Consider the following 26366-nt stretch of genomic DNA (forward strand, 5'->3'; position numbering starts at 1 on the left):
ATTAGACTTTGTGTTGAGGTCAGTTTATTCCAATTTCTTTTGTTCATTATACTAGAAAAAGAATGTCTGTGGTTTAGAGTGAAACCTCAGTGAGTTTAGAGGTAGAATAAAAAACAAGGTCTTATTTGGCTAGATGCCAGTCCATTGGAGTTTTCAAACTATGGGATAGTGGTAGTCTATAACAAACTTGACAATTTATTGACAGAAGTTTGGGGAAGCAAAGATTGTGTGGATTGAGCAGGCAAGTGAAGTTGAGGACATGATCTTAGAGCAGGGCTGAGGGAGCCTATTCTTGCAATTATGTTCTTACTAAACAGTAGCAATATAGATATTACTTACAATGGTAAAATAGTATTTATTATTTACTAACATTTTTAGTCTTATTAGGAAATGTTCCTTGCATGACCTGTAAAACAGTGATCATTAGGGAGCACACTGACTTTACCAAGCTTCTTGATCTAATATTGGTAATTAATTTATTCAATATTTTTGCTTTTGGCTGTAATGCCAGATGTTATCTTTAGATATAGCCAAACGGCTGGCTAGCACATTTTTTTTAAAACTGGCAGCTATATGGTTATATATTAAGCAAAAATTGGCATCTGCTGCTAAAAGTAAAAATATCATCTGTTACATGGATAGTGCTATGTTCCTCTGTTTTTTGTTCCATTGATATTGGCTGGTTGTTTGCTTTCTGTCCAATTCTCTCCGTCTTGATTTCTTTTTCTTCGTTTTTAAAGTCACTTCACAACCCTTCATACCATTGCAGCTTCCCCATTCCTCTTTTGAGGATAATCTCAGTCACTGGGTTTTTCCTTTTTGTTTGGTCTTCCCCACTGTGCCTTAAATCTTTGAAACAATTTCATACATTTTATGTGGTTCTCCGAATGCCATATCTTATTGGAGCATATTCAACCTATGGGAGATCAGAGAGTCTCATGACTATATGCACATCATTGCTGGAATGTGAGAGTAATGTTTTGCTGTGAACTAATAGAAAAAAAATCCAAGTTCCGTTGAGACCACTTGCTAAATTGATAATGTCACAATTTGCTCTTTCAGTGGCGTAACAAGTCCAGAGGTATGTGATGAAAGGTTAAAGTAGTTTTGAATTATATTTACTGAACAGACCAAGTAGCAATAGATCTGTATTGCTTTATAAAGTGTGGACTCAGTGTCAATTAGTTTTTGTTGTGAAAACATTTAGAGAATATTTATGAAGTGTGCCTAAAAATGTATTTCTAGTGCTTAAGAAGGTGTGTAAAATTTTGAGGGGTATAGATTGTGGTGGCTGTGGGATACCTTTCCCCTTATCAGAAGTGAATAAAACTGGACGGTATAGATGTAAAGGGCAAGAGATTTTGAAGGGGTCTGAGGGGGACCTTTATCACCTAGAGTAGTGGTCACCAACCTTTTTAAGCCCAAGATCCCCTACCTCGAGCTCAGTGAAAGGCAAGATCTACCTACTAAATCATTTAGAGAAAAAACAACTCAGATTGTACTTCCAATTTGAGGCCTTTTATTTGGGCGAATTGTATTTGAATTACACAAAATACTTTTGTCAAACTTTCAAATTAATTCAAACAAGAAAACACTGTAACTAGCATATCAAACAGGCCATAGCTGTCTTTCTTTAAGAATATTACAATACTTCACACCTTTAATTCTAAGTTTCAATATTTAATTTTATTTCAACACGAAAAATAAATGAATAAAAATTGACTGTTGCACTCAGTGTGATGACTGGGGCTGAATACTTTCTGCTAGTTCCCAGAAATTTGGCTCATAACTACAGACAGCCAGTCTGAGACATTCTGTGAGGTGTAGGGTTGCCAACTGTCCCGTATTTCCCCCGCTAAGGTAGAGCGTTCCTTTTGTGCAGAAATGCTTTACACCGAAGAAGCAATTACCATTAATTTATATGGAAAAAAATTTTGAGCGTTCCCAGACCCAAAAAAAACCTACCAAATCATACCAAATAACACATAAAACCTAAAATAGCACTAACATATAGTAAAAGCAGGAATGATATGATAAATACACAGCCTATATAAAGTAGAAGTAATGAAGATTAAACCAAAACTGATTCATGGGGTAAAAAAAATCGGCACATACACGCATGCGCACACAGGTGCCCGCGCAAGGCTTCATGGTCGTGGTAGTCTTTCTCACGGTAAACACAAATGTCCCGGGATTTGACTGCTACTTTTGTCCCTTATTTGGGAGTGAGAAAGTTGGCAACCCTAGTGAGGTGTCTGTCAGTAAGTCAGCTCCTGTACTTAGATTTAATAATTTTCATCTGTGAAAATGCAATTTCACATAGATAAGTTGACCTGAAGTAGGCACTGACTTTTAGTGCTATAAAACTAACACACACACCGCGCATTGCTCGGCCCCATCAGTAGTAATTGACACCAGTTTATGAATGGGGATGTCATTTTCATGGACATATTTTTTTAACTCATTGTAAATATCCTCGCCTCTCGTTCTTTCCTTTAATTGCAAAAGAGTGAGGAAGTCCTCCTTTGTTGTAAAATCCCAGAAAGCCATTCTGACAAATACAACAAGCTGAGCTGTTTGCATTACATCCAGGGATTCATCGAACTGTAGTGAAAAATATCCACGTCCTCTGACAGTGACTCTACCCTCCTTGTCACCGTTGCAGGGCCAAGCGATATAATGTATTGCAGTTGTGATGCTGTTTTTGTTTTTAAAGTCATTAAAAGCAGTCTCTGCAGTAATGACCTTTGCTTCTTTGAATAGATTGCCATCTGTAAAAGGCTTCTTGTGTTTAGCTAAAAGGTGACTTACACAAAATGATGTTTCAATAGCAGCCTTATTTTGAGCAGCATGTTTTGTGAAAAACGATTGCTGGGCCTTCAACCCCGATTTCAGCTCCTCAACTTTCCAGGCACGAATTGCGCTCTTTGGGGGGTAGGTGTCTTTAAATTCCTAGTGGCTGATGTTGTGGTGCCGCTCCAGATTCCCTCTTTTAGTCAGTGCTTGTGTTTGGTGGCACGACATACATACACACTTGTCTTTCACCAAGGTAAATAGAAATTCCTCTTCCCATTCTGGAAGGAATTTGTATGTTTTCGCCTTCTTTCGTGGAGCCTCCGCCGTGCTATCAGGGTATCACGAGCGAGTGCCGATTGCGTCGCCTCTAATCTGAGCTGACATTCACGTGCCAGGTGGCACCTAATTAATTAGCTTGTTTATTTCGGCTTTTTTTCTTAAAGATGTGCTGTGTGCCTCCCGACTACTGCTGCACCCCTGCATGCTTCGCGGTCCGGAGGTTGGGGACACTGCTGTATATTGATGTTTGCAACAGTCTGTACTCTTACCTAATCTAATTGGTCACTTTGATGCAGCACAGGCTACGCTGAAAACGCGGTGCATGGCGGGGGAACTACACACATGCGCACTGGGCAGAAAGAACGGAACTAAACCCTCGCAACCTGGAAACGATCTCTCTTTACAAACAGCTTTTTAGTGAAAATATTGCTATATTACCATTATCCTAATTAGTATTACTTACTTTTATAATGCTGACATTACAACAGTATTTGTGTATTTATTTTTGATTTTTCTTCGGGATCTGCTGGGAAAGTCTCAAAGATTGACCGGTCGATGGCGATCGATGAGTTGGCGACCCCTAACCTAGAGACTGGTACCTTGAATGCACTGTCAGAGGGAATGATGGAAACAGAATTGTTGTGTCTAGACAAGCACTTAAATCACCAAGGCATATAAGCCTACTGGTCAAATGTTGATAGGTTGGATTAATATGAATGGGTGCCTGTTGATTGACTTGTACATAGTGGGGCAGATCGTCTATTTCCATGCTGTATGACTCTAAACTGAAAAGTCTACTGAATGACCTTTGGTGCACAATGTCTTTAGATGGCTCTAACTCATGTACCTGTTGTTTTCATGTATTTTCACAGAATAGATGGTACATTCTATTCTGTGAAAATGTTTCATGTTTTGCATGCAGTGTCTTGATCAACTGGTGTGAGTGTCATCACTCCCCAGTCTGATGAAGAGTCTCTGACCTGAAACGTTAACTGTTTCTTTTTCCACTTTCTATTATTTCTTACTATATTCCAGTTTTCTAGCATCTGTAGTTTTTTAAAAAAAATTTCAGTACCAGGCTGTTCATTGACACTTAAAATGTACATAACTTGTACATTTTAGAGGTTTTGTACAATTTTCTATCATGATCTTTGTCATTAATATTGTCCATGTAGAAAATTGGCTAAATCAACCTATTGTGTTACTGCACAACCTCTTTCCCTTCCCTGCTTGGAAGTTTTCAGCATTTTCTGTTTTTATTTCAGAACCTCTAGTGGACATTTTTTATAAAGAGATGGTTTAACTTGGTCCATTTTGTAAATTTTCACTCTTAACCCTTTTATAGTATTTTATTATGTAGATTGTAAAGAATAATGAATGGTGGGTAGATTTTATATTCCAAAGTTCAAAGTAAAATTCATTACCAGAGTATATACATGTCACCACATACAACCCTGAGATTCTTTTTCCTGCGGGCATAGTTGGCAAATCTATAGAACAGTAACTATAAACAGGATGGATGGACAACAAACTGCAAATGCAAATATAAATAATTGAGTATGAAATAACATGAAATGAAAGAACGTGAAATAACGAGCTGAAGGGCCCCTAAAGTGAGACCATCAGTTATGGGAAGACCAGCAATAGAATAAGTATAGTTATCTCCTTTTTGTTCAAGAACCTCGTGGTTGAGGAGTAGTAACTGTTCTTGAACCTGGTGGGGTGAGTCTGGAAGCACTTGTACCTCCTACCTGATGGCAGCAGCAAGAAAGGAGCATAGCCTGGGTAGTGAGGATCTTTGTTGATGGATGCTGCTTCCTTATGGCAAGGTTTCATGTAGATGTGCTCACTGGTTGGGAGGGCTTTACCTGTGATGTATTGGACTGAATCCACTACCTTTTGTAAGATTTTCTGCTCAAAGGGATTGGTGTTCCCATACCAGGCCACAATACAGCCAGTCAGTACACTTTCCACCACATACCTATAGAAGTTTGCCAAGGTTTTTGATAACATGATGAATCTCTGCAGACTTCAGAGGAAGTAGAGGCGCGGTTGCGCTTTCTTTGCAATTATATTTATATGATGGGTCCAAGACAGGTCTTCTGAGACAGTGACACCCAGGAATTTAAAGTTACTGACCCTTTCCACCTCTTATCTTCCGATGAGTACTGGCTCATGGACCTCTGGTTTCCCTCCCCTGAAGTCTACAAGCAGTTCCTTGGTCTTATTGATATTGAGTGAGAGGTTGTTCTTATTACACCACTCAGCCAAAATTCGCCTTCCCTCCTAGATGCTGACTCATCACTACCTTTGATACTGCCCACAGTAGTGATGTCATCAGCAAACTTGTATATGTCATTGGAGCTGTATTTACCCACACAGACATTTAACACACAAAATAGTGGAGGATCTCATCAGGAAGGGTCTGATAAATGGTCTTGGTTCAAAAATTGACTGTTATTTCTTATCCATAGATGTTGGCTTACCTGCTAAGTTACTCTGCGTTCTGTGTGTTGCTCTGAATTTCCAGCATGTGCAGAGTCTCTTTTGTTTTTGTATTTGATTTGTAAATCTGGCTTTAGACATTTGGTAAAGAAATTGTAGACAAGTATGGTGTTGAATTTGGTTATTCGCTAAGGTTGGGTGTCCTTTGTTAAGCCCACACAAAAATGAGTTGCATAGGATTTCCATCCTGGAAGATGAAAACTTCTTCAGCAGGGGATCAACAAAAGAAAAAAATTGGTAGAAATTTGTGTAGTCAGTATCATAAAGTAATATTATTGATTTGTCTTTTAAATTTTGAATAAATTATTTTTTTCATTACAGAGTTCAGATGATGAAGAATGTTCTGGAAAAGTGCGTAACCGTCACATTCTCGTCAATAAAATTGAGCTGCCAAATTCAATAGATGTGCTTGAGAGCTTTAAAATAGCAAGAGAAAGTTGGGAATTGCTTCATTCCCAAGAGGCTTTGGAAAAAGGTAGGACTGCTGCTATTCTAAAGTACTCTGTGGAGGTTAAATATCTAGAGAAAAGAATTCTTGAACATTATCTCTTTCATATTTTCAGTACTGGAATCAATTATTGGGTGACCATCAAATGTATATTACTGTATAAATGGTTCTTGATTTATAATGTAGAATAGAAGTCTGGAACAACTTTAAGGTACAGGTTTCCCCCCGCCATACGAAGGTAGAGCGTTCCTATGAAATGGTTCATAAGCCAAAATGTCGTAAAGCGAAGAAGCAATTACCATTTATTTATATGGGAAAATTTTGTGAGTGTTTGCAGACCCAAAAGTAACCTACCAAATCATGCCAAATAACAAATAAAACCTAAAATAACAGTAACATATAGTAAAAGTAGGAATGATATGATAAATACACAGCCTATATAAAGTAGAAATACTTCTCCACAATCATTACTGAACTGTTCTCTGGAGCGAAAATCTCACGCAAGCGCTGTTGGTAAAAACACGTGCAAGCGCTCTCCGGTAACCTTTAAGCTACGAAGCTGCCAAATCATACCAAATAACACGTAAAAATACACAGCCTATATAAAGTAGAAATAATGTATGTACAGTGTAGTATCACTTACTGGAATCGGGACAGCGCCGAGCATATTGATGATGGTGTGTTAGACTGAGTTATCAGAGTTTGGGTGGTGCATTGGCCCCCCACCTTCCAGGCCGCTGAGCGATACATTGCTGCGAAGAACGCAGGGGTCCAGCGGTAGCCGGGAGGTACACAGCACATCTTTAACAAAAAAGCCGAAACAAGCATGCTAATTAATTAGGTGCCACCTGTAATTGTCGGCCCAGATCAGTGCCAATTTTGGATTGCGTCGTCTCTGGTCTGGGCCAACAATTACGTGTCGGCAGCACCTAATTAATTAGCATGTTTATTTTGGCTTTTTTCTTAAAGATGTGCTGTGTGCCTCCCGGCTACCTTTGCATTCTCCGCGAATCGGTATCTGTCCGTGGCCTGGGGGTTGGGGTGGTGGGACACTGGGGTGTCATCTCATCGCCTGTTTCCATTAGAGCAGGCAGCTCATCTTCTCCTATGACTGCCCGCCTCGATGTCGAAGGTCGAGGTTCGTCGTCTGCTGTGGCTGATGTGGAAAGCTTGCTTGACTACTGAGCCTTGTGTATTTTTCTATCACACAGTTCTTTAATAAGGACTCAAACCATCCTGCAAATATCCCCTAAACTGACGTACCCTTTCAAAGTTAAAGTTGTACTTTATCATTACTCATTTGGTTTCGATTGTTATCCTTTTTTGTTCCAATTGCATCAGCTCTTCATCTATCAGTTCTTGGTGATGGGATGCCAAAACCTCTTAAACATCATCTTCGTCAACTTCCACAAGCCAAACTCACGTTGTCCTTACTTCGTTCACCACGATCAAAATGCTTAATTATGTCTAGTTTTACTGTAAGTGTAACACCCTTACGAGCTCTTTCAGGCTTTTCTGATACCATAGAACTGATCTTGCAAACGGCTGCTCACAGGCTCGTGTTTAAGCAATGCCGGCGAGAATCCGGGGGAGAGCGGCTGCTCGGGGCACGTTGCCTTTTATCGCGTGCTGAATTTTTTTTTCGTAACAGTGAAAAAACCTTCTGAAAGCGAAAATAGGGTACTAATGTAGGTCTTTCATAACAGTGAGGTTTCGTAAAGCGAACATTCAAAAAGCGGGGGACACCTGTATAACTATTATTCGTAGAGACTAGCTGGTGCTTATTTCCATGTTCTGGAAGTCCTGTCCTAACAATTTGGTTCTAATGAGAGATAGTTACTGCTGGTCGCAATTTTTCTGTTTCATTCTGCTGTGTTTCTTTTTATTCAAGGATGTTGATAATAGTGTTAATTATGTTTTGACATATTGTGAGGCTGTCTCTGCTCACAAGGTTGAAGGCCTTCGTAAGGTCAATGAAAGTGACGTAGAGTGTTTGTCTTTGCTCTCTGCATTTCTCTTGTAGTTGTGGAAGGGAGAAGATCATGTCGATTGTGGAGCGTTCTGACCTGAAACCGCACTGAGACTCGGGATATACCCTTTTGGCTATTTTCTGCAGTCTGTTCAGGACCATGCGGGCGAAGACGTTCCCAACAATGCTCAGCAAGGAGATTCCCCTGTAGCTGTTACAGTTGCTTCTGTCCCCTTTGTTCTTATATACGGTGACAATGTTGCAGTCTCTCATGTCTTGCGGCACTGCTCCCTCTGTCCAGCACTGGCACAGTAGTTCATGCAGGTGTTTTAGCAGGATGCCCTTTGCGCATTTGATGGCCTTTGGTGGAATGCCATCCAATCCTGGTGCCTTCCCAGTGGGCAGGCTGTCGATGGCTTTACTCAGCTCTTCGGTAGTCGGCAATGCATCAAGTTCCTCCATGACAGGCAGGCATTCCATGGCGTCTAGCGCGCTGTCCGAGATGCTGTTTTCTCTGGAGAAGAGTTCAGAGTAATGCTCCACCGATCTCTCCATCTGCTTTCCTTTGTCATTGATGGTCTCACCTGTTATGGATTTCAATGCTGCTGTCTTGCTCTGGGTTGGCCCGATGGCTTTCTTGATCCCCTCGTACACTCCACGGATGTTGCCTGTTCCAGGGTTGTCAAGCCGAGGAGTGGCAGTGGGGACAAGCTCCCACTACCTAAAAGTACTCCTCACGACATGCGCCTCAAATAGCCTCTGACAACTAAGTCCAACTCCTGGCCTTCTCGTGTGGCTTAGCCTCTAAGCCCGGCAGAACTGTTTCTACTGACAGGAGAAGGGGCGAAGGCGGGTCCTGGTGCCTTAAAACCAGGCTTAACTAACCCTTTTAAGATATCATATCTAGAGATAGTAGTAGAAAGCCAGGGGGAAATATTCCTTGGAATATAAACCCAGAATCTATTTTGGATGTTAAGCAATACAACGTAGAATTCACAAATTTACAATATTCTTCCATTTTATAATGAATGATAGATGACCTTGGGATGACTTGACCCAGAATTGTATGTTATTTTACATTAAATATATTAGTCATTGATTTCTTTTTGTTTTGGCGTGTGCCTGCATGCGTGCGAGTCTGTGCATCTGTGTGTCCGTGCGTGCATCCGTGATGATATCTTTTTCATGGCTTTTACAAGGTGCGGAGCGAGAGAGAGAGAGAGACTGTGTGGCATGCCACTCCTCACACAGACATTTTTGCAGTATTTTCTCTTTATTTTACGAGGTTGAGTTGCGATCTCGACACTCAACCCGGCACAGATGGAAAGCGTACTCGGGTGTGGACCCAACTGGTTTCGAACCTGGGAACCTCCGCTCCCGGGTTTGGCGCCGATGTCGTTGCGCCACCAACCGGCCCTAGTCATTGATTTCTCATGCTGCTAATGCATTAGAATTTTTGCAGAGTAATATGTGCTTCTGGTGGTTATGGGTTTCAGCGAAGACGAGGACAAATGCTAAATTACTTAACTTTAGATTGAGAAGGACTTTTATTCTCTATTACATTTTTGAATTTATTTTGAGTTTTCTTTCCACTGAAGAAGTTACTCGCATTTGCATATCCTGGAAGACTGAAACCTGGCTATGGCTAAGAATATTTATCACTGACATGATTATATACCAGGTAAGTTATTTGATACTGTATTGTATGTGAAATTACAGAAAAACATTTTCTCTTATGTATTGAGCCTTCTTAGCCATTAACATTCTAAATTTAATAATTGATGTTTATCACCTTTAAGTATATGCTTTAAATATTAGTATTCGTGATTGTTGTCATTATAGAAACGTAGAAACATAGAAAACCTACAGCACAATACAGGCCCTTCGGCCCACAAAGTTGTGCCGAACATGTCCTTACCTAGTGTTATAACCTAGGGTTATCCATAGCTCTCTATTTTTCTAAGCTTCATGTACCTATCCAGGAATCTCTTAAAAGACCCTATCGTATCCGCCTCCACCACTGTCACTGGCAGCCCATTCCACTCGCTCACCACTCTGCATAAAAAAACTTACCCCTGACATCTCCTCTGTACCTACTTCCAAACACCTTATAACTGTACCCTCTTGTGCTAGCCATTTCAGCCCTGGGAAAAAGCCTCTGACTATCCACACGATCAATGCCTCTCATCATCTTATACACTTCTATCAGGTCACCTCTCATCCTCCGTCACTCCAAGGAGAAAAGGGTGAGTTCACTCAACCTATTTTCATAAGGAATGTTCCCCGATACAGGCAACATTCTTGTAAATCTCCTCTGCACCCTTTCTATAGTTTCCACATCCTTCTTGTAGTGAGGTGACTAGAACTGAGCATAGTACTCCAAGTGGGGTCTGACTGGTGTCCTATATTGCTGCAGCATTACCTCTTGGCTCCTAAACTCAATCCCATTGTTACTGAAGGCCAATGCACCATATGCCTTCTTAACCACAGAGCAACCTGAGCAGCAGCTTTGAGTGTCTTATCTATCTTGTGAATGATCTACCTTGATGTTTAAGTACAATGTACTTTGTACAATTAACCTTAATTCAATAAAACTAAGTGACAAATGGTGACATTTTGCAGGCAGCTCATAAAGCTACTAGATACTCTGGTAGATATGCTTCTTCCTTTGAACTACAATCGCTGCAGTGTGCAGCATATAATTTCCCTTTTAACGATGTTCTTTTGAACCGATTAAACGGTCTGACGCGTTTGCGATCTCCTGGGGGATTTGATGAACTAGACTTGGAGAGTGCAGGTATGGTTAGGATTGGTCATTGCTGGGTGTTGATGCTGCATCAAGGTCTGATGGCAGAAGACAAACCCATAGTTGTCTCCATTACACCATGCCTTTAAAGTGTTGATAAAGATTAAAATCGGTGAGGATGAAAGCAAAAATACAATGTGTATTTGTACAAATTTCAAACTCTAATTGAGAGATACATTTATGTTGTCAAATGGTAAATGGGGAATTATTTAGACTCAGGCACAATTTCTTTAATGGATTGGTGAAACCTTTTACTGCATTGTAGTTTTTAATTAAGATGTATTGAAATATATTAATTATAATGAGTAAGCTGTAAATGTGAGGTTAGTCTTAAGATAGTTTTAAAATTAATACTTAAATACCTTTAAATTAGAAAAAAAAACTATTCTGCTTTTCAGTGATATACCATATTGACACCAGCATACTACCCTTCCTTGCAACTAACCATAAAATAGCAACTTCTGTGTTGTTGAGGATAGAAAGGAATGGCAATAGGTAGAAGACTGGTAATTATTTATGTAAATTTAAAATACTTTAAAGAAACTGGATGTAATTAATTTTTACTAGCATGTTAGAATGAAAACAGTTCTAGTTTCTTTGGTCATTATAAATATTGCTGACTCAAATTTTCAATGTGCATAATTCTGCTCAAATATCTTACGGTCTAATGAAATTATTTACCTGTTGTTCTTTATTTTTGTGTGTAAATATTGAAACTTCTTTTTGAAGGGTCAATACAGAAAAGCAATAAACAGCCTTCATCAGTTGGGTGCTCTTCAAGGAGTCCAGCAGCATGTCGTGAGTCAGGGTACACTTGAACAGCAGAGGGCATTAATCCAAATGGCTGCCTGTCACTTTGCTTTGGGAGAATACAGAGTAAGTCCACAATGGTGTTATAATTTTGAAAGCTAAGATGAGAAAGTTTACTCATCTCTGGTATGATCCAAAAGTCTTAGGCACTTGTAAAAAAATTCTGTAAAGTGAAGATGCTTTCAAAAATAATAAAATGGGAAGTTTCTAAATGTCAAAAAATTTACAAGAAAAAGCAGTAAATAGTAAAAAAAAATTAAATCAATATTTAGTGTGACCACCCCCTCTTGCCTTTAAAACTGCATCCATTCTCTCTTAGGTACACTGACGTACAGGTTTCTAAGAACATTGGTTAGTAGATTGTTCCAAGCACCTTGGGGTCTTTGTAATCCCAGACAGCTTTGTCGAGATCAGGGTTCTATGGTGGCCATACCATTTGTTGCAGAATTCTTATCTTTTGCTGGAGATAGTTCTCTATGACTTTGGCTGTGTGTCTGGGGTTATTGTACTGCTGCAGAATTAAGTTGGGACTGATCAGAGGCCTTCCTGATGGTACTGGATGATGAGTGAGAATCTGCTTGTGCTTCTCAGCATTTAGGATTACAACAAATCTGACCAGATCACCAATTCCATTTCAGAACTGCAGCCCAAAACCTGCAGGGAACCTCCACCAGCTTCACTGTTGGCTGCAGAAACTCATCCACGTAGTGCTCTTCAGCCCTTCTATGGACAAACTGCCTCCTGTATGAGCCAAAAAGTTTGAATATTGCCTTGTCAGTGCAGAGCACTTGCTGCCATTGTTCAGCACCCCAGTATTTTTGTTTTTGTGCATAGATGAGTCTCTTGGCCTTGTTTCCACTTCAGAGAAATGGCTTTTTGGCAACACCTCATCCATGAAGATTACTTTTGACTTGGAAATTTTTGGCTCAAGCAGGAGGCTGTTTGTCTGTAGAAGAACTGAAGAGCCCTACATGGATGGATGGGTGTCTGCAGCCAGCAGTGAAGGATGACAGATGTTTCCTGCAAGTTTGGGGTTGCATTTCTGCAAAAGGAGTTGGTCTGGTCAGAATTAATGGAATCCTCAGTGCTGAGCGGCACAGGCAGATTTTCATCTATCATGCAATACCATCAGGGAGGCGTCCGATTGATCCCAAGCACAAGGAAATCTGCAGATGCCGGAATTTCAAGCAACACACATAAAAATTGCTGGTAAACACAGCAGGCCAGGCAGCATCTATAGGAAGAGGTACAGTCGACGTTTCGGGCCGAGACCCTTCGTCAGGACTAACTGAAAGAAGAGATAGTAAGAGATTTGAAAGGGGGAGGGGGAGATCCAAAAATGATAGAAGAAGACAGGAAGGGGAGGGATTGATCCCAACTTCATTCTGCAGTAGGGCAATGACCCGAAACACACAAATACGGTCATAAAGAACTATTTTCAGCGAAACAAAGATCAAGTAGTTCTGTAACAGATTGTATGGTCTCCACAAAACCCTGATTTCAACATCATCGAGGCTGTCTGGGATTGCTTGGAGAGACAGAAGCAAGCAAGACAGCCAAAGTCTGCAGAAGAACTGTGGCAAGTTCTCCAAGATGCTTGGAAAAACCTACTAGCCGATTTTCTTACAGAACTCCACAACAGTGTACCTAAGAGAACGGATGCAGTTTTTTTTTAAAGGTGGTCACAGCAAATATTGATTTGATTTAGTTTTTCACTGTTTACTACTTTTTATAGGTTTTTTTGATATTTAGGAACTTTTCATTATTTTTGAAAGCATCTTCGCTTTCCAGAATTTTTACATGTTGCAAAGACTTTTGCACAGTACTTTACTTAACAGAATTTAGATTTCATACTACTTCACATTCAGATATTATATTACATTATAACCTAAAGCAGGGGTCCCCAACCTTTTTTGCACTGCGGACCGGGGGTGGCGGGGGGGACAGGAAATGAGGAAAGGTGCAGCTGACTCATATCGCCAAATCATATCATTTCCTCGCGGCCCGGTACAAGAGTAGCAGTCAAATACGTTGTGTTTACCCTGAGAAAGACTGCCATGACCATGAAGCCTTGCGCGGGCAGCAGTGCGCATGTGTGTACATACCAATTTTTTTCTACAAATCGTTTTTGGCGATTCTGTTGGGGGAGGTGTGTTAATCACGACTGGAATATAGGTGATAAGTGGCTAATACACTCAATTTCGTTTCTAAAAGCGTTTATCTAACGAGTTTAATATTAAACACACAGCACATAATTTCCTTGTATGAATATAGTGATATCAATTGTAAGTCACTTATAAGTCAATAGCATCATAACATTTTAAGTAACGTTTGGATATTAAACACACAGCACATATTTTCCCCGTATGAACATATAAAATCATTGCAACGCACCAATATCGCTGAATCAGTGGGAGCCCTGGGCGTTTCCCTGCAACAACATGGTGCCATCGAGGGGTGATGGGAGACAGCGATACTCGAAGGGGGTTCCTTATGTCCAGTCTATTCCGCAATTTAGTTTTTGTTGCGTTCATTGCAGAGATATGTTGGAAATGGAAGCAATGTTTTCAGTGCTTTCGTGGCTATCTCAGGATATTTAGCCTTGACTTTGATTCAGAATGCCGGCAGAGATGTTATTTGAAACATACTTTTCAGCCCGCCGTCATTTGCAAGCTCGAGGAGTTGATCTTCTTCCCGCACTGACATGGATGATGCGTGCGTAATGGCCTCACGTGCGTTCAAGCTCAACAGTGGGTGTGACAGGGAATGAGGAAAGGTGCAGCTGACTCATATCGCCTAATCATATCATTTCCTCGCGGCCCGGTAGCACATGCTTTGTGGCCCGGTACCAGTCTGTGGCCTGGTGGTTGGGGACCACTGACCTAAAGTTAAATGGCAGACACAGTGAAGTGTTATTCCTTATTAAGTCAGAGGGAGTGCCATAACATTGCAATTTTGTAATTCATATTAGCTGATCATATAGTGGTAATACTGCACATGAAGAAAGAGCTTTTTGCTGTTGCTCCTCTTCCTCTAAAATGAAGCCAAGTTGACTATGAAGAGTTTGTAACAAAATCAAGAAACTGAACTGCTTGAAGTTTAGAATGAATTTACTGTTTTAATCATACTGTTATGGGGTGGAATTATATTTTCTGATATCTGGTCAAAGATTTAACTGGTTTAATGATTAGGAAAATGAATAAAATAAAAAATTGAAATTTATTTGATAAATAATTAGAGACATCCTAAAGTTAGTGAAACACAGTGAAGAGAATAGTGAGAAGTTGTCATGAATGTTTGAACTGTTTCAAAAATATTCCATGTTCATACCTATACTATCAAATTGATTACATGTATTTTTAAATTATTTTTCTCACGATTTGAAATGAAGATGGTAAACAAAAATTAGAAATGTGGAGAAGATGATCCAGGAAACTGAAATTTGTTTTCCTTCTGCAGATGACATGTGATAAAGTGTTGGATGTTATGTGCAGTGTCGTTCCATGTGCACAGGATGTGGTGAAAGTACAGGAGGAAATTCCAAAAGTGAAACCTAGATTCAGAAGAGGTATGGAGCACAGCCAGAATGTGTCAGAGTCAGATGACACAGAAACACCCCTGTTGGCCCCACCATGTCTGGTCAGCCATCAATTGTCTAGCTATACTAATCAATTTTTGTAGCACTCGTTCCATTGCTTTCTATGCCATGACATTTCAAGTGCTCTTTGAAATACTTACTAAATGATGAGAGTGTACTTGTTTCCCTCACCCGCCAAATTCATCCCCTCCAAATTCCTCACCTGTTAAAGTGAACTTGTGTCCTCTAGCTTTAGAGACTTCCTGGCTGAGGCAAACAGTTTCTCAATTTCTACTGTATTAAGTCTCTCCATAATTTTGCATAACACGATCATGTCATCCCTCGTCCTTCTGTGTTTTAAACAAAACTTAACAGCCTATCCATAGCAGAAGTAATGCAATATCCTGTTAAATCTCCTTTGTGCTCTTATATATATACATGTTTGTGAACCATTTGCAATTACCCGATTTTCTGTATTAATTACTCATGTGGTTTGATCTTAATCTAAGTCACAATAGTAGACAAACACAATCTGTATAAGCTAATAACACACAAACAATTGTACTTCTTGTCAATACTGAGTACACAATTTAAACAATCACAGTCTAGATTCAAAAAAGTATGTGAACGTATCAGATAATGCCTTCCATAAAAGTTATTTATGGTCAGGTGTTCCAATCAATGAGATGAGATTGGAGGTGTGGGTTGTAGAGGTGCCCTGCCCTATAAAAATGGCACCCAAGGTCAGGTTACTGGCAGAGCCTGCTCTTCTCAAGAAACATTTGTTTATGTGCGCCATGCCTCAATCAGAACAACCTTCAGAGGACCTTAGAAGAAGAATTTGTAGAGACGCATGAAGCTGGAAAAAGTGAAAAAAGCATTTCTGAGAACCTAAACGTTCAACAGTCCACAGTAAGTGAAATTGTCTACAAATGGTGGAAACTCAGTACTGTGGGTATCCTGCAAAGATCACACCAAGAGCACAACATGCAATGCTGAATGAGATTAAAAAGAACTCAAGAGTAACAGCAAAAGATCTGCAAAAATCTCTAGAATTTGCTAAAGTCTCTTCGTGTGTACTGTAAGAAAAACGCTGAACAGGAATGGTGTTCATGGAAGGACACTACAGAGGAAACCACTGATCTCCAAAAAAAACATGGCTGCACATCTCAAGTTTGCAAAAGACCACCTAGATGTTTCACAATGCTTCTGGGACAGTGTTCTGCGGACAGATGAGACAGAAGTTGAAGTTTTTGGCAGAAATGCACACCACTATATTTGGAGGAAAAAGGGCACACTAATACCAAAACTTCATCCCAACGGTGAAGCATGGTGGAAGGAGCATCATGGTTTGGGGCTGCTTTGCTGCCTCAGTGCCTGGACAGCTTGCAATTGTTGAGGGAACAATGAATTCAAAATTGCATCAAGACATTTTACAGGAGAATGTCAGGGTAGCTGTCTGACACCTGAAGCTGAATAGAAGTTGGATGATGCAACAAGACAATGATCCAAAACACAAGAATAAATCAACAACAGAACGGTTTAAAAAGAAGAGAATTTGTGTTTTGGAATGTCCAAGTCAGAGTCCAGACCTTAACCCAATTGGGATGCTGTGGCATGACCTGAAGAGGGCTGTTCATGCAAGGTATCCCAGAAATGTTGATGAATTGAAACAGTTTTGTATGGAGGAATGGTCTAAAATTTCTCCTCGCTGTTGTGCAAGTCTGATCAGCAGCTACAAGAAATGTATGGTGGTGGTTATTGCTGCTAAAGGAGGTTCTACCATTTATTAAATACAAGAGTTTACATACTTGTTCCAGCCTGAATGACTAAACAGTGCGTTCAATAAAGACATGAAAAGTACAATTGTTTGTTTATTAGTTTAGGCAGTTTATATTTGTCTACTATTGTAACTCAGAAAACCATGTTATTGCAAAAGGTTCAATAACTGTGTGTGTATATGTGCAGTATATCTCAGTTTCCAGTTTGCCAAATTTCCCTGGATCCCATGAACCACTAAAGTATCTTTTGGACTGTCACGTGAGACCTCATCAAAGGTTTTACTGACGTCCATACATTCTATAAACAAACACACAACCTCACCAACACAGTAAATAACCTGCTTGATAAATTCAGTTTATTTGGTCAGACAGGATCTCCCGGTACAGAGCTAACTTGACTCTGCCTGAATCAACCCCTGCCTCTCCAAAGTGCAGGTTAGATTTTTTTCCCTAATACTTTCCAACAGCTGATGTTAGACTCACAGAACTGTGACTATCTGATTTATCCCTGCTGCATTTATTGAGCATAGGTGCCATACTCACTGTCCTCCTATCATCTGGAATTGCTTCTACTTTCTGAAGGGAGAGAAGGTTTGAAAATTTCCATTTCCCCACTTGCCTCCCATTTTCAGTCTGGAACACATAGGGAGGGCCTTGAGGATTTATCCACTTTAAGGATATTACGACATCTAATATTTTGTGTTTTAATTTGGTTTAGAATGTCACCATGTCATTTCAGGTTTTCACATAAACTGGAAGAAGACCGATATCCTTGCAGGAAAGTTTGCTGGTGCTACAGGGGCAGGGGCAGGGGGTGGGGCGTGGTTTAAACTAGAGATGTAAGGGAATAGTGCCAGAGCAGTTAGTGGAGTAGTTGTGGGGACAGGAACAGAAATGTTGAGCATGGTTGGACTAAAGTTCTGAGTTACATCTATTTCAATGCAAGGCAGTTGAGCTGAGAACATGGGTCAGCATGTGGAGTTATGATATTATAGCCATTTGCAGGAAGGGCAGGACTGACAGCTCAGTGTTGCGGGATTCCGTTGTTTTAGGCATGATAGGAGGGAGCTATTAAAGGGGGAGAGGTGAGATTACTTGTCAGGGAAAATACCTTTGGTCATTGCTCAGACAAGACAGACTGGAGGACTCGTGTACTGAAGCTATACGAATGGAAATGAGAGATAAGAAAGAATGACCATGTTAATGGGATTATATCATAGACCTCCCAATAGGCAGCGGGATTTAGAGGAGCAAATTTGCAAAACGATAGCAGACAGTTTTAAGAAAAATAATTTTGTAATAGCATTCCACATACTTACTGGGACTCCCATACTGGAAAAGGGCAGGATGGGATAGAATTTGTCAAGTGTGCTCAGGAAAGTTTCCTTAATGTGTGGAGGTCCTGACTAGAGAGCGTGCAATACGGGATCTCCTACTGGGGAACAAATCAGGGCAGGTGATAGAGGTGTGTGTGGTGTGAACGTTTTGAATCTAGTGAATCTATGCCATTATAGTTTCAAGATAATTATGGAGAAGGATATGGCTGGTCCTTAAGTTGAGATTCGGATGGCATCAGAAAGGTTCTAGCAGGTGGTGGATTGGGATAGTTTGTTTTCTGGCAAAGTGATGCTTAATAAGTGGGAGACTTTCAAAAGTAAAATATTAATACAGTACAGAGTTTCTGCATTCCTGTTTGAATGCTGGAAGATAAAACCAAGGCTAACAGGTTTAGGGAACCATGATTTTCAAAGTATCTTAATGTCCTGTTTAAGAAGAAGAAGGAGATGCATACCATAAGATATAGGAGCAGATTTGACCATACGATATAGGAGCTATTCGGCCCATTGAGTCTGCTCTGCCATTTCATCATGGCTGATCTAATTTTCCCTTCAGCCACAATCTCCTTCATTCTCCCTGTATCCCTTCGTGCCCTGACCAGTCAAGAATCTATCAACCACTGCCTTAAAATTTCTTGTCAAGAAAGTGATTGTTTTCTTGGTATCTTAACCAAGCCTAATAGATGACAGGTGAAAGGAGAAAAGGGTAAAATGAGTGGAACTAATCCTCCTCTTGGGCAGTTAACATGTATTAAAGAAAGGGAAATAATATTTGGAAATTATTGACATTATAACTAGTAGATAGATAAGAGTGAACAGTGGATATGATAGATATTAATGTCTCCTTATGACATAGAATTAGCCAGTTCAATTATTTTAGGACGAACATTTCCATCAATCTTGTTCTCTGATTTATTTCCCAGTTACCTACTCCCTTTCACATGCTGATCAACTGTCACTGTTTATTCCACTGCACAAGTTCATGGCTGGGATGTTCAGAATCTGGGGTTACAGTTTCAACGTGAAGTATTGGTCATTCAGAGCAGTGATGAGAAGAATGGGGCATGGTATTAGTGTAGGAAAATGACATTGTAGTATAAAATCAGTCCAATTTTATTTACTGGTAGAGCAGGCATAAAGTGAGAATATCCTACACCTACTTTTTTTTACATTTGTAATCAAATTGAAAAGAATACAATGGTATGCATTTTCAGAAATTATGGTTTTAAAATCTCAAAAGCCTGCATAGCCTGCTAATGTTTTCATTTTTCTTTTTAACTGATTGGCTTTTTAGGGTTGGATCTTAAACTCCTGCCATGTACCAGTAAAACCATGATGCCATATTGCCTTCAGTTAATGCTGGCTTGCTTTAAGGTAAGCTGATTACACACTTCTGGTAACAGTAATCCATAGAATTTGCACTTGATCACAATTAAGAATTTGAATCTCTTATCAAAACAACAACCAGTTATGTTTTTACGGTGCTTCACGGAATTTTTGAACAGAATTTGATATCAAAAATTTGGTCAGAGAGAAAGGTTTTTAAGGAGCATCTTTGTAAAGTGAAAGAGTCTGATAAGTTATGCAAAAATCCAGAACTTTGGTCTTTAGCAGCTGAGTTACAGAAGTATTTAAATTTGGGAATACTAAATAGTCAAAAATGGAGCTGTGCAGATTTTTTTGGGTTGTAGAATAAGATATGAGGAAAGAGAGTAGTATGGTCAAAGAGGGAAAGTGAATGGATTGAGAGGGGCTGGAGTATGAAGGTTGGAGGCAATCTGTGTACAGATTATGTTGAGATTTTGCAATTTGTAGGTGGAAGAAAAAATGGACCAAGAAGAACTAAAGAAACTATTGCATTAATTCTCTTTACTTTGGATATTTACTTTGAAACTAATGGCATTATGATCAATAGATGCAAAGTGTTCCCTGACACAAACTTCTATCATTTGCCCTGTCTCATCCCCTAATAGGAGATCAAGTATGACAATCTCTCATTGGGACTTCTACAAACCCCATTTCCAGAAAAGTTGGGATATTTTCCAAAATGCAATAAAGACAAAAATCTGTGATGTGTTAATTCACATGAACCTTTATTTAACTGACAAAAGTACAAAGAAAAGATTTTCAATAGTTTTACTGACCAACTTAATTGTATTTTGTAAATATATACAAATTTAGAATTTGGTGGCTACAACACACTCAACAAAAGTTGGGACAGAGTTAAAATAAGATTGAAAAGTGCACAGAATATTCAAGTAACACCGGTTTGGAAGACTCTACATTAAACAGGCTAATTGGTAGCAGGTGAGGTATCATGACTGGGTATAAAAGTAGCGTCCATCAAAGGCCCAGTCTTTGCAAGCAGGGATGGGTCGTGGCTCACCCCTTTGTGCCAAAATTCATGAGAGAATTGTTAGTCAGTTCAAAAGGAACATTTCTCAATGCAAGATTGCAGAGAATTTAGGTCTTTCAACATCTACAGTACATAATATTGTGAAAAGATTCAGAGAATTCAGAGACATTTCAGTGCGTAAAGGGCAAGGTCGGAAACCACTGTTGAATGCGCGTGATCTTCGAACCCTCAGGCGGTGTTCATTCCATCAGGTTGGAGGCTACCCAGATGGAATATAAGGTGGTGTTCCTCCAACCTGAGTGTGGCTTCATCTTTATAGTGGAGGAGGCCGTGGATAGACATATCAGAATGGGAATGGGAGGTGGAATTAAAATGTGTGGCCACTGGAAGATCCTGCTTTCTCTGGCGGACAGAGCGTAGGTGTTCAGCGAAAGGATCTAACTTCAAACTTCTGCTTATGCATTGACTTCTCAAACTTCCGCTAATGCATTGACCTCTCAAACTTCCGCTAATGCCCCACCTCCCCCTCGTACCCCATCTGTTATTTATTTATATACACACATTCTTTTTCTCTCTCTCCTTTTTCTCCCTCTGTCCCCCTCACTATATCCCTTGCCCATCCTCTGGGGTTCCCTCCCCCCCTTTTCTTTCTCGCTAGGCCTCCTGTCCCATGATCCTCTCATATTCCTTTTGCTAATCAACTGTCCAGCTCTTGGCTCCATCCCTCCCCCTCCTGTCTTCTCCTATCATTTCGGATCTCCCCCTCCCCCTCCCACTTTCAAATCTCTTACTAGCTCTTCTTTCAGTTAGTCCTGACGAAGGGTCTCGGCCTGAAACGTCAACTGTACCTCTTCCTAGAGATGCTGCCTGGCCTGCTGTATTCACCAGCAACTTTTATGTGTGTTGCTTGAAATTCCAGCATCTGCAGATTTCCTCGTGTTAATGTTTCCTGCAACAGTTTGCAATCTCTCTACAAATTTGTTCCTCTACATCCCATGGACTATTGAGTGGCCTATAACATAGCCCTATTAACATGTTCATACCTTTCTTATTCCTCAGTTCCACTCGTAGAGCCTCACTAGACAAATTCTCCAGTCTGTCCTGACTCAGCACTGCTGTGACATTTTCCTGGACTACTCACCCCTCCACCTTTAATCCCTCCTGCTCTGTTGTGTCTAAAACAAAGGAGCCCATAAATATTGAGCTGCCAGTCTTGCCCCTCCTCAACCAATTCTCACTAATGGCTACAACATCATAATTCCATGTGTTGGTCCATGCTCTGAGCTCAACTGCCTTTCCTATAATACTTGCATTGAAATATACGTTGCTCAGAAAATTAGTTGCACCATTTTCAACCTTTTAATTTCTGTCTTTGTCTGAGGTCTTAACATCTCTCAACACAAACTCTCCACTATCTGTTCTGGCACTCTGGTTCCCATCTCCCTGCAACTCTAGTTTAAATCCCCCAAAGCAGCACAAGCAAACCTTCCTGCTAGGATATTAGTTCCCCTCCAGTTCAGGTGCAAACCATCTCTTCTAAATAGGTCCCACCTTCCCTGGAAGAGAGCCCAATGATCTAAAAATCTGATGATCTCCCTCCTACACCATCCTTAGCTCTGTTTTAAACTGTATGATGTACCTATTTCTGGCCTCACTAGCACGTGGCATAGGTGGCATTCCTGAGATCACAACCCTGGAGGTCCTGTCCTTTAATTTAGCACCTAATCCCCTAAGCTCATTTTGCAGAATCTTGTCACTCTTCCTACCTATGTCATTGGTACCTACATAAAGCACGACCTCTGGCTGCTCACCCTATACTTAAGAATGCTGAGGACTTGATTCGAGGTGTCCCAGACCCTGACACCCGAGAGGCAACGTACCATACGAGAACATACACAAAATGCCTGAGGAACTCAGCAGGTCGGGCAGCATCTATGGAAAAGAGTAAACAGTCGATGTTGCCAACCGTCAGCAGTCAAATTCCTGTTTACTGTTTTCCATAGGTGCTGCCTGACCTGCTGAGTTTCTCCGGCATTTAGTGTATGTTGCTTTGGATTTCCAGCATCTGCAGATTTTCTCTTGTTTATGATACCATCCAGGAATCTCATTCTCATCCACAGAGTCTCCTTTCTGTTCCCCTGACTAATGAGTCCCCTATCTCCACAGCTCGCCTCTTCTCCCCACTTCCCTTCCAAGTCTCAGAGTCATTGCCAAAGACTTGACTGCTGTAACTATCCTCTACTCTGCACTGGCTGTTTAATCCCTTTCCCTTTCCTGACTTTTATCCAGTTTTCTGTGTCCTTTTTTTTTAAAATTTTATTTTTATTTGGATAAGGAATTCACAAATATCATGTACTTTTTTCACACATATAACCTTTTCCATTTTTTTATATGTATAAAACTACAATTATTTATACATTCTTAAGTACACATTGAGATTATATAAAAGGAAAATAAACATTTAAATAGATAATTATGTACTGTGGTAAATGTAACCTATTAGGCTAAGTAATGGAATTAGTTGTTAAGAAAAATGGTAATAATAGTTTCCATATAACCCTTCTGGACCATTTCCACTGGTCCAAAATGTTGTATATAAGCCTATGTATCAACCATTGTAGGTGTTTATATCCTAATTTGTTCATGCTTGCTCCTGCCCGCAGACATAATTATCCAATCCCTATGTACTTATTTACTTAATTTTTTCATTTTTTTATCCCTTTCCCAAATCTTTCCCTTTACTTGTGTTAATTCTCTATTTTCCAAAAGAAAACAAAAAAAAACAAACATTTAGACTAGGGGTGCTTACGTTAGCAATATTACTGTGTTGATGAGAAGAGCAGTATAAATCATTAGGAGAGCCATCTAAAGTCTGCTCGCATTGGGGTTATATTGCTATTTATTCCAGATTTGATAAAATTTTTCTTTTTGAGTTCTCAGGGAGTAAGACAACTTTTCCATTTTAAATATTTCCAAGATAATTTCGTACCAATCTTCTAATGTAGGTGGTATTGGATTTAGCCATTTTCTAGTGATTGATTTCTTACTTGCCGCTAAGAGGGCCTGCAGCAACTTTATATCTTCCTTCTGTTCGAGAAACAATACATGCCCCAAATAGAACGTCTCAAAGTTCAGAGGTATCTGGGACCTAAGTACCTTAACTAATGTTCTATGAATACCTTCCCAAAATAGACTTAATTTAGTGCAATCCCAAAAAATATGAAAATGATTTGCCTCCTTGGAGCCGCATCTTCTCCAACACATCACATTTGTATCTTTATATTTTTCCTGATTTGGGGTCTTGAAGTATCTTATAATGTTTTTCCAACAATATTCTCTCCAAGTCAAAGAATTAGTCGAGGACCATTGAAAGCTGCAGATTTTCTCCCAAGCCTCCTCTGAAAGTACCAACCCCGCTTCTTTCTCCCACTTCTCTTTAATATACAGTGTATTTACATTTTTAGCATGGGAGAGTGCATTATATAATCGAGAAACTGATTTACTAGGTATTGAACTGCAAGCGGAATTCAGAATCTTGAAAAATTCTAATTCTACTGTTGATAGGTCTGTATATCTACAACTCTGGTTAACATAGTTTCGTACTTGAAGGTACCTAAAAAAGTCATTATGTTCTAGGCCATGTTTGTCCTGCAGGATTTGGAAACTTTGTAATACTCTTTTATCTATAAATGAGAGGTCGGTTGTAAGACCTTTCTTTATCCATAGCTCAAATCTTTTATCTCCTCTGTTGGGAAGGAATTCGGTATCATATGCACACCATCTAAAGAGTTTTAACATGTTATTAATTCCACATGAATTAACCACCTTCTGCCATATTTTTAATGTAAGATTTATCCAAGCGTTTTTAAATTTTTCCAACTGGGCCATCAATCCTTTGTCAGCTATTGAGGCCTGAAGAGGAAAACTGTCAACTAATCCAAATTCTATTTCCTTCCATCTAGCCTTATATTCCCTATTACACCAATATAACAGAGGGGTTATCTGTGAGGCATAAAAATAATTTCTCAGGCAAGGAAGAACCATACCTCCTCCTTCCTTCCCTAACTGTAAGGTGTTATATCGAATTCTAGGTTTCTTTCCTTGCCAAATGAAGCGGGAAATCCATTTGTCCCATTCCCTGAATTGATTATTATCCACCTCCACCGGTAAAGTACAGAAAAGATACAATAACCGAGGAAGAATATTCATTTTTATAGTATTTATCCTTGAATTTAAACTTAAAAAGGGGATAAGATTCCATCTATGCATATCTGCTTTTATCTCTGAGATTAATGGCCCATAATTTACCTGTGATAGTGTTGAAAGGTCCTTCGGCAGGGTTATTCCTAAATATTTTAATGATTTAGCTTCCCACTTAAGATCATATGTATCCTGCAATTTTTTGGATGGTGTATAATTTAGGGACATAACTTGTGTTTTCTTTACATTTATTTTATAACCTGATATTTTCCCAAAGTCATCCAACAGTGTAAACAATCCTATAAATAATTTTTCTGGTTCACTCAGATAGACCAAAACATCATCTGCGAATAACGCCACTTTCTGTTCAATCCCTACCACCTTGATACCTTTTACGATTTCGCTCTGTCTTATTAGTTGGGCAAGCGGTTCAATATATAGCGCAAAAAGGAGAGGAGAAATTGGGCATCCCTGTCTAGTGCCTCTCTCTAAGATGAAGGAGTCAGAGAGGTCCCCATTTATCTTAAGTCGGGCTGTAGGGCTGTCATATAGAGTCTGAATTACTTTAATAAACTTTTCTTGAAAGCCGAATCTTCCTAACACTCTGTATAGGAATGCCCAACTAACTGAATCAAAAGCTTTCTCAGCGTCCAATCCTACTACCATTGTCTCTGTCTCGTTCTTATTAACCTGTTCTAATATGTGCAGAGTTCTCCTTATGTTGTCCTGTGTTTGTCTTTGTTGAATAAATCCAGTCTGGTCTAAATGGATTAGGCCAGGTAAAAGCTTTTCCAATCTGCGCGCTAATATAGATGTAAATAGTTTGTAATCTAAGTTAAGAACACTAATTGGCCGATAATTGCCACATTCTAGTTTATCTTTACCCTCTTTAGGAATAACTGAAATAATCGCTTCTCTCCAGGAAGGTGGAGTTTCTCCTCTCTGCAAGATCCAATTAAAGGTGTTAAGTAGTAATGGGGCTAACTGTGTCTTCAGGGACTTGTACCACTCTGAGGTAAACCCATCAGAACCCGGGGACTTTCCAGCCTTTAACCTAGAGATGGCCACGTTCAGTTCTTTGGCAGTTACTGGTTCTAATAAACTTTCATTTTGTAAATCTGTAAATTTAGGTAGATCTAAAAAATTCAATACACTGTCTATATAGGGCTTACTGGGGGCCCGGGGTTGGGAGTACAGCTCTCGGTAATATGTTTCAAAACTCTCTTGAATTTTCCCTATTGTACTCTCCATAAGCATTGTCTTTGGATTCTTTATTTTATGAATTGTATTGTCTGCTTGTTGTTTTCGTAATTTATATGCTAATAATCTAGCTGATTTACCTCCTACTTCATAATTCTTTTGTCTCAGGTAAAGAAAATTTCTTTGAGTTTCCAACGTATAAATATCGTCAATTTCACTTTGCAATTTCCTAATTTCCTGTTTTCGATTTGAATTACTTTTGTTGCTATCTACAACTTGAAGTTGTTTTAATTTTCCTTGAA

At 39.6% G+C, this 26366-nt stretch overlaps 1 protein-coding gene across 2 annotated transcripts in view; it reads left to right on the plus strand.

Moving 5' to 3' along the window:
• ints10 (integrator complex subunit 10) overlaps positions 1 to 26366 on the plus strand; it is a 66181-nt gene that overhangs the window by 25891 nt on the left and 13924 nt on the right. For both annotated transcript variants that reach the window (XM_072256168.1, XM_072256169.1), the window contains exons 10-14: positions 5902 to 6055; positions 9596 to 9678; positions 11533 to 11679; positions 15073 to 15181; positions 19603 to 19682. In XM_072256168.1, the coding sequence (XP_072112269.1) occupies positions 5902 to 6055; positions 9596 to 9678; positions 11533 to 11679; positions 15073 to 15181; positions 19603 to 19682 (573 nt within the window). The remainder of the gene's footprint in view (positions 1 to 5901; positions 6056 to 9595; positions 9679 to 11532; positions 11680 to 15072; positions 15182 to 19602; positions 19683 to 26366) is intronic.

Source organism: Mobula birostris, chromosome 4, assembly GCF_030028105.1.
Source record: "Mobula birostris isolate sMobBir1 chromosome 4, sMobBir1.hap1, whole genome shotgun sequence".
Classification (NCBI taxonomy): domain Eukaryota; kingdom Metazoa; phylum Chordata; class Chondrichthyes; order Myliobatiformes; family Myliobatidae; genus Mobula; species Mobula birostris.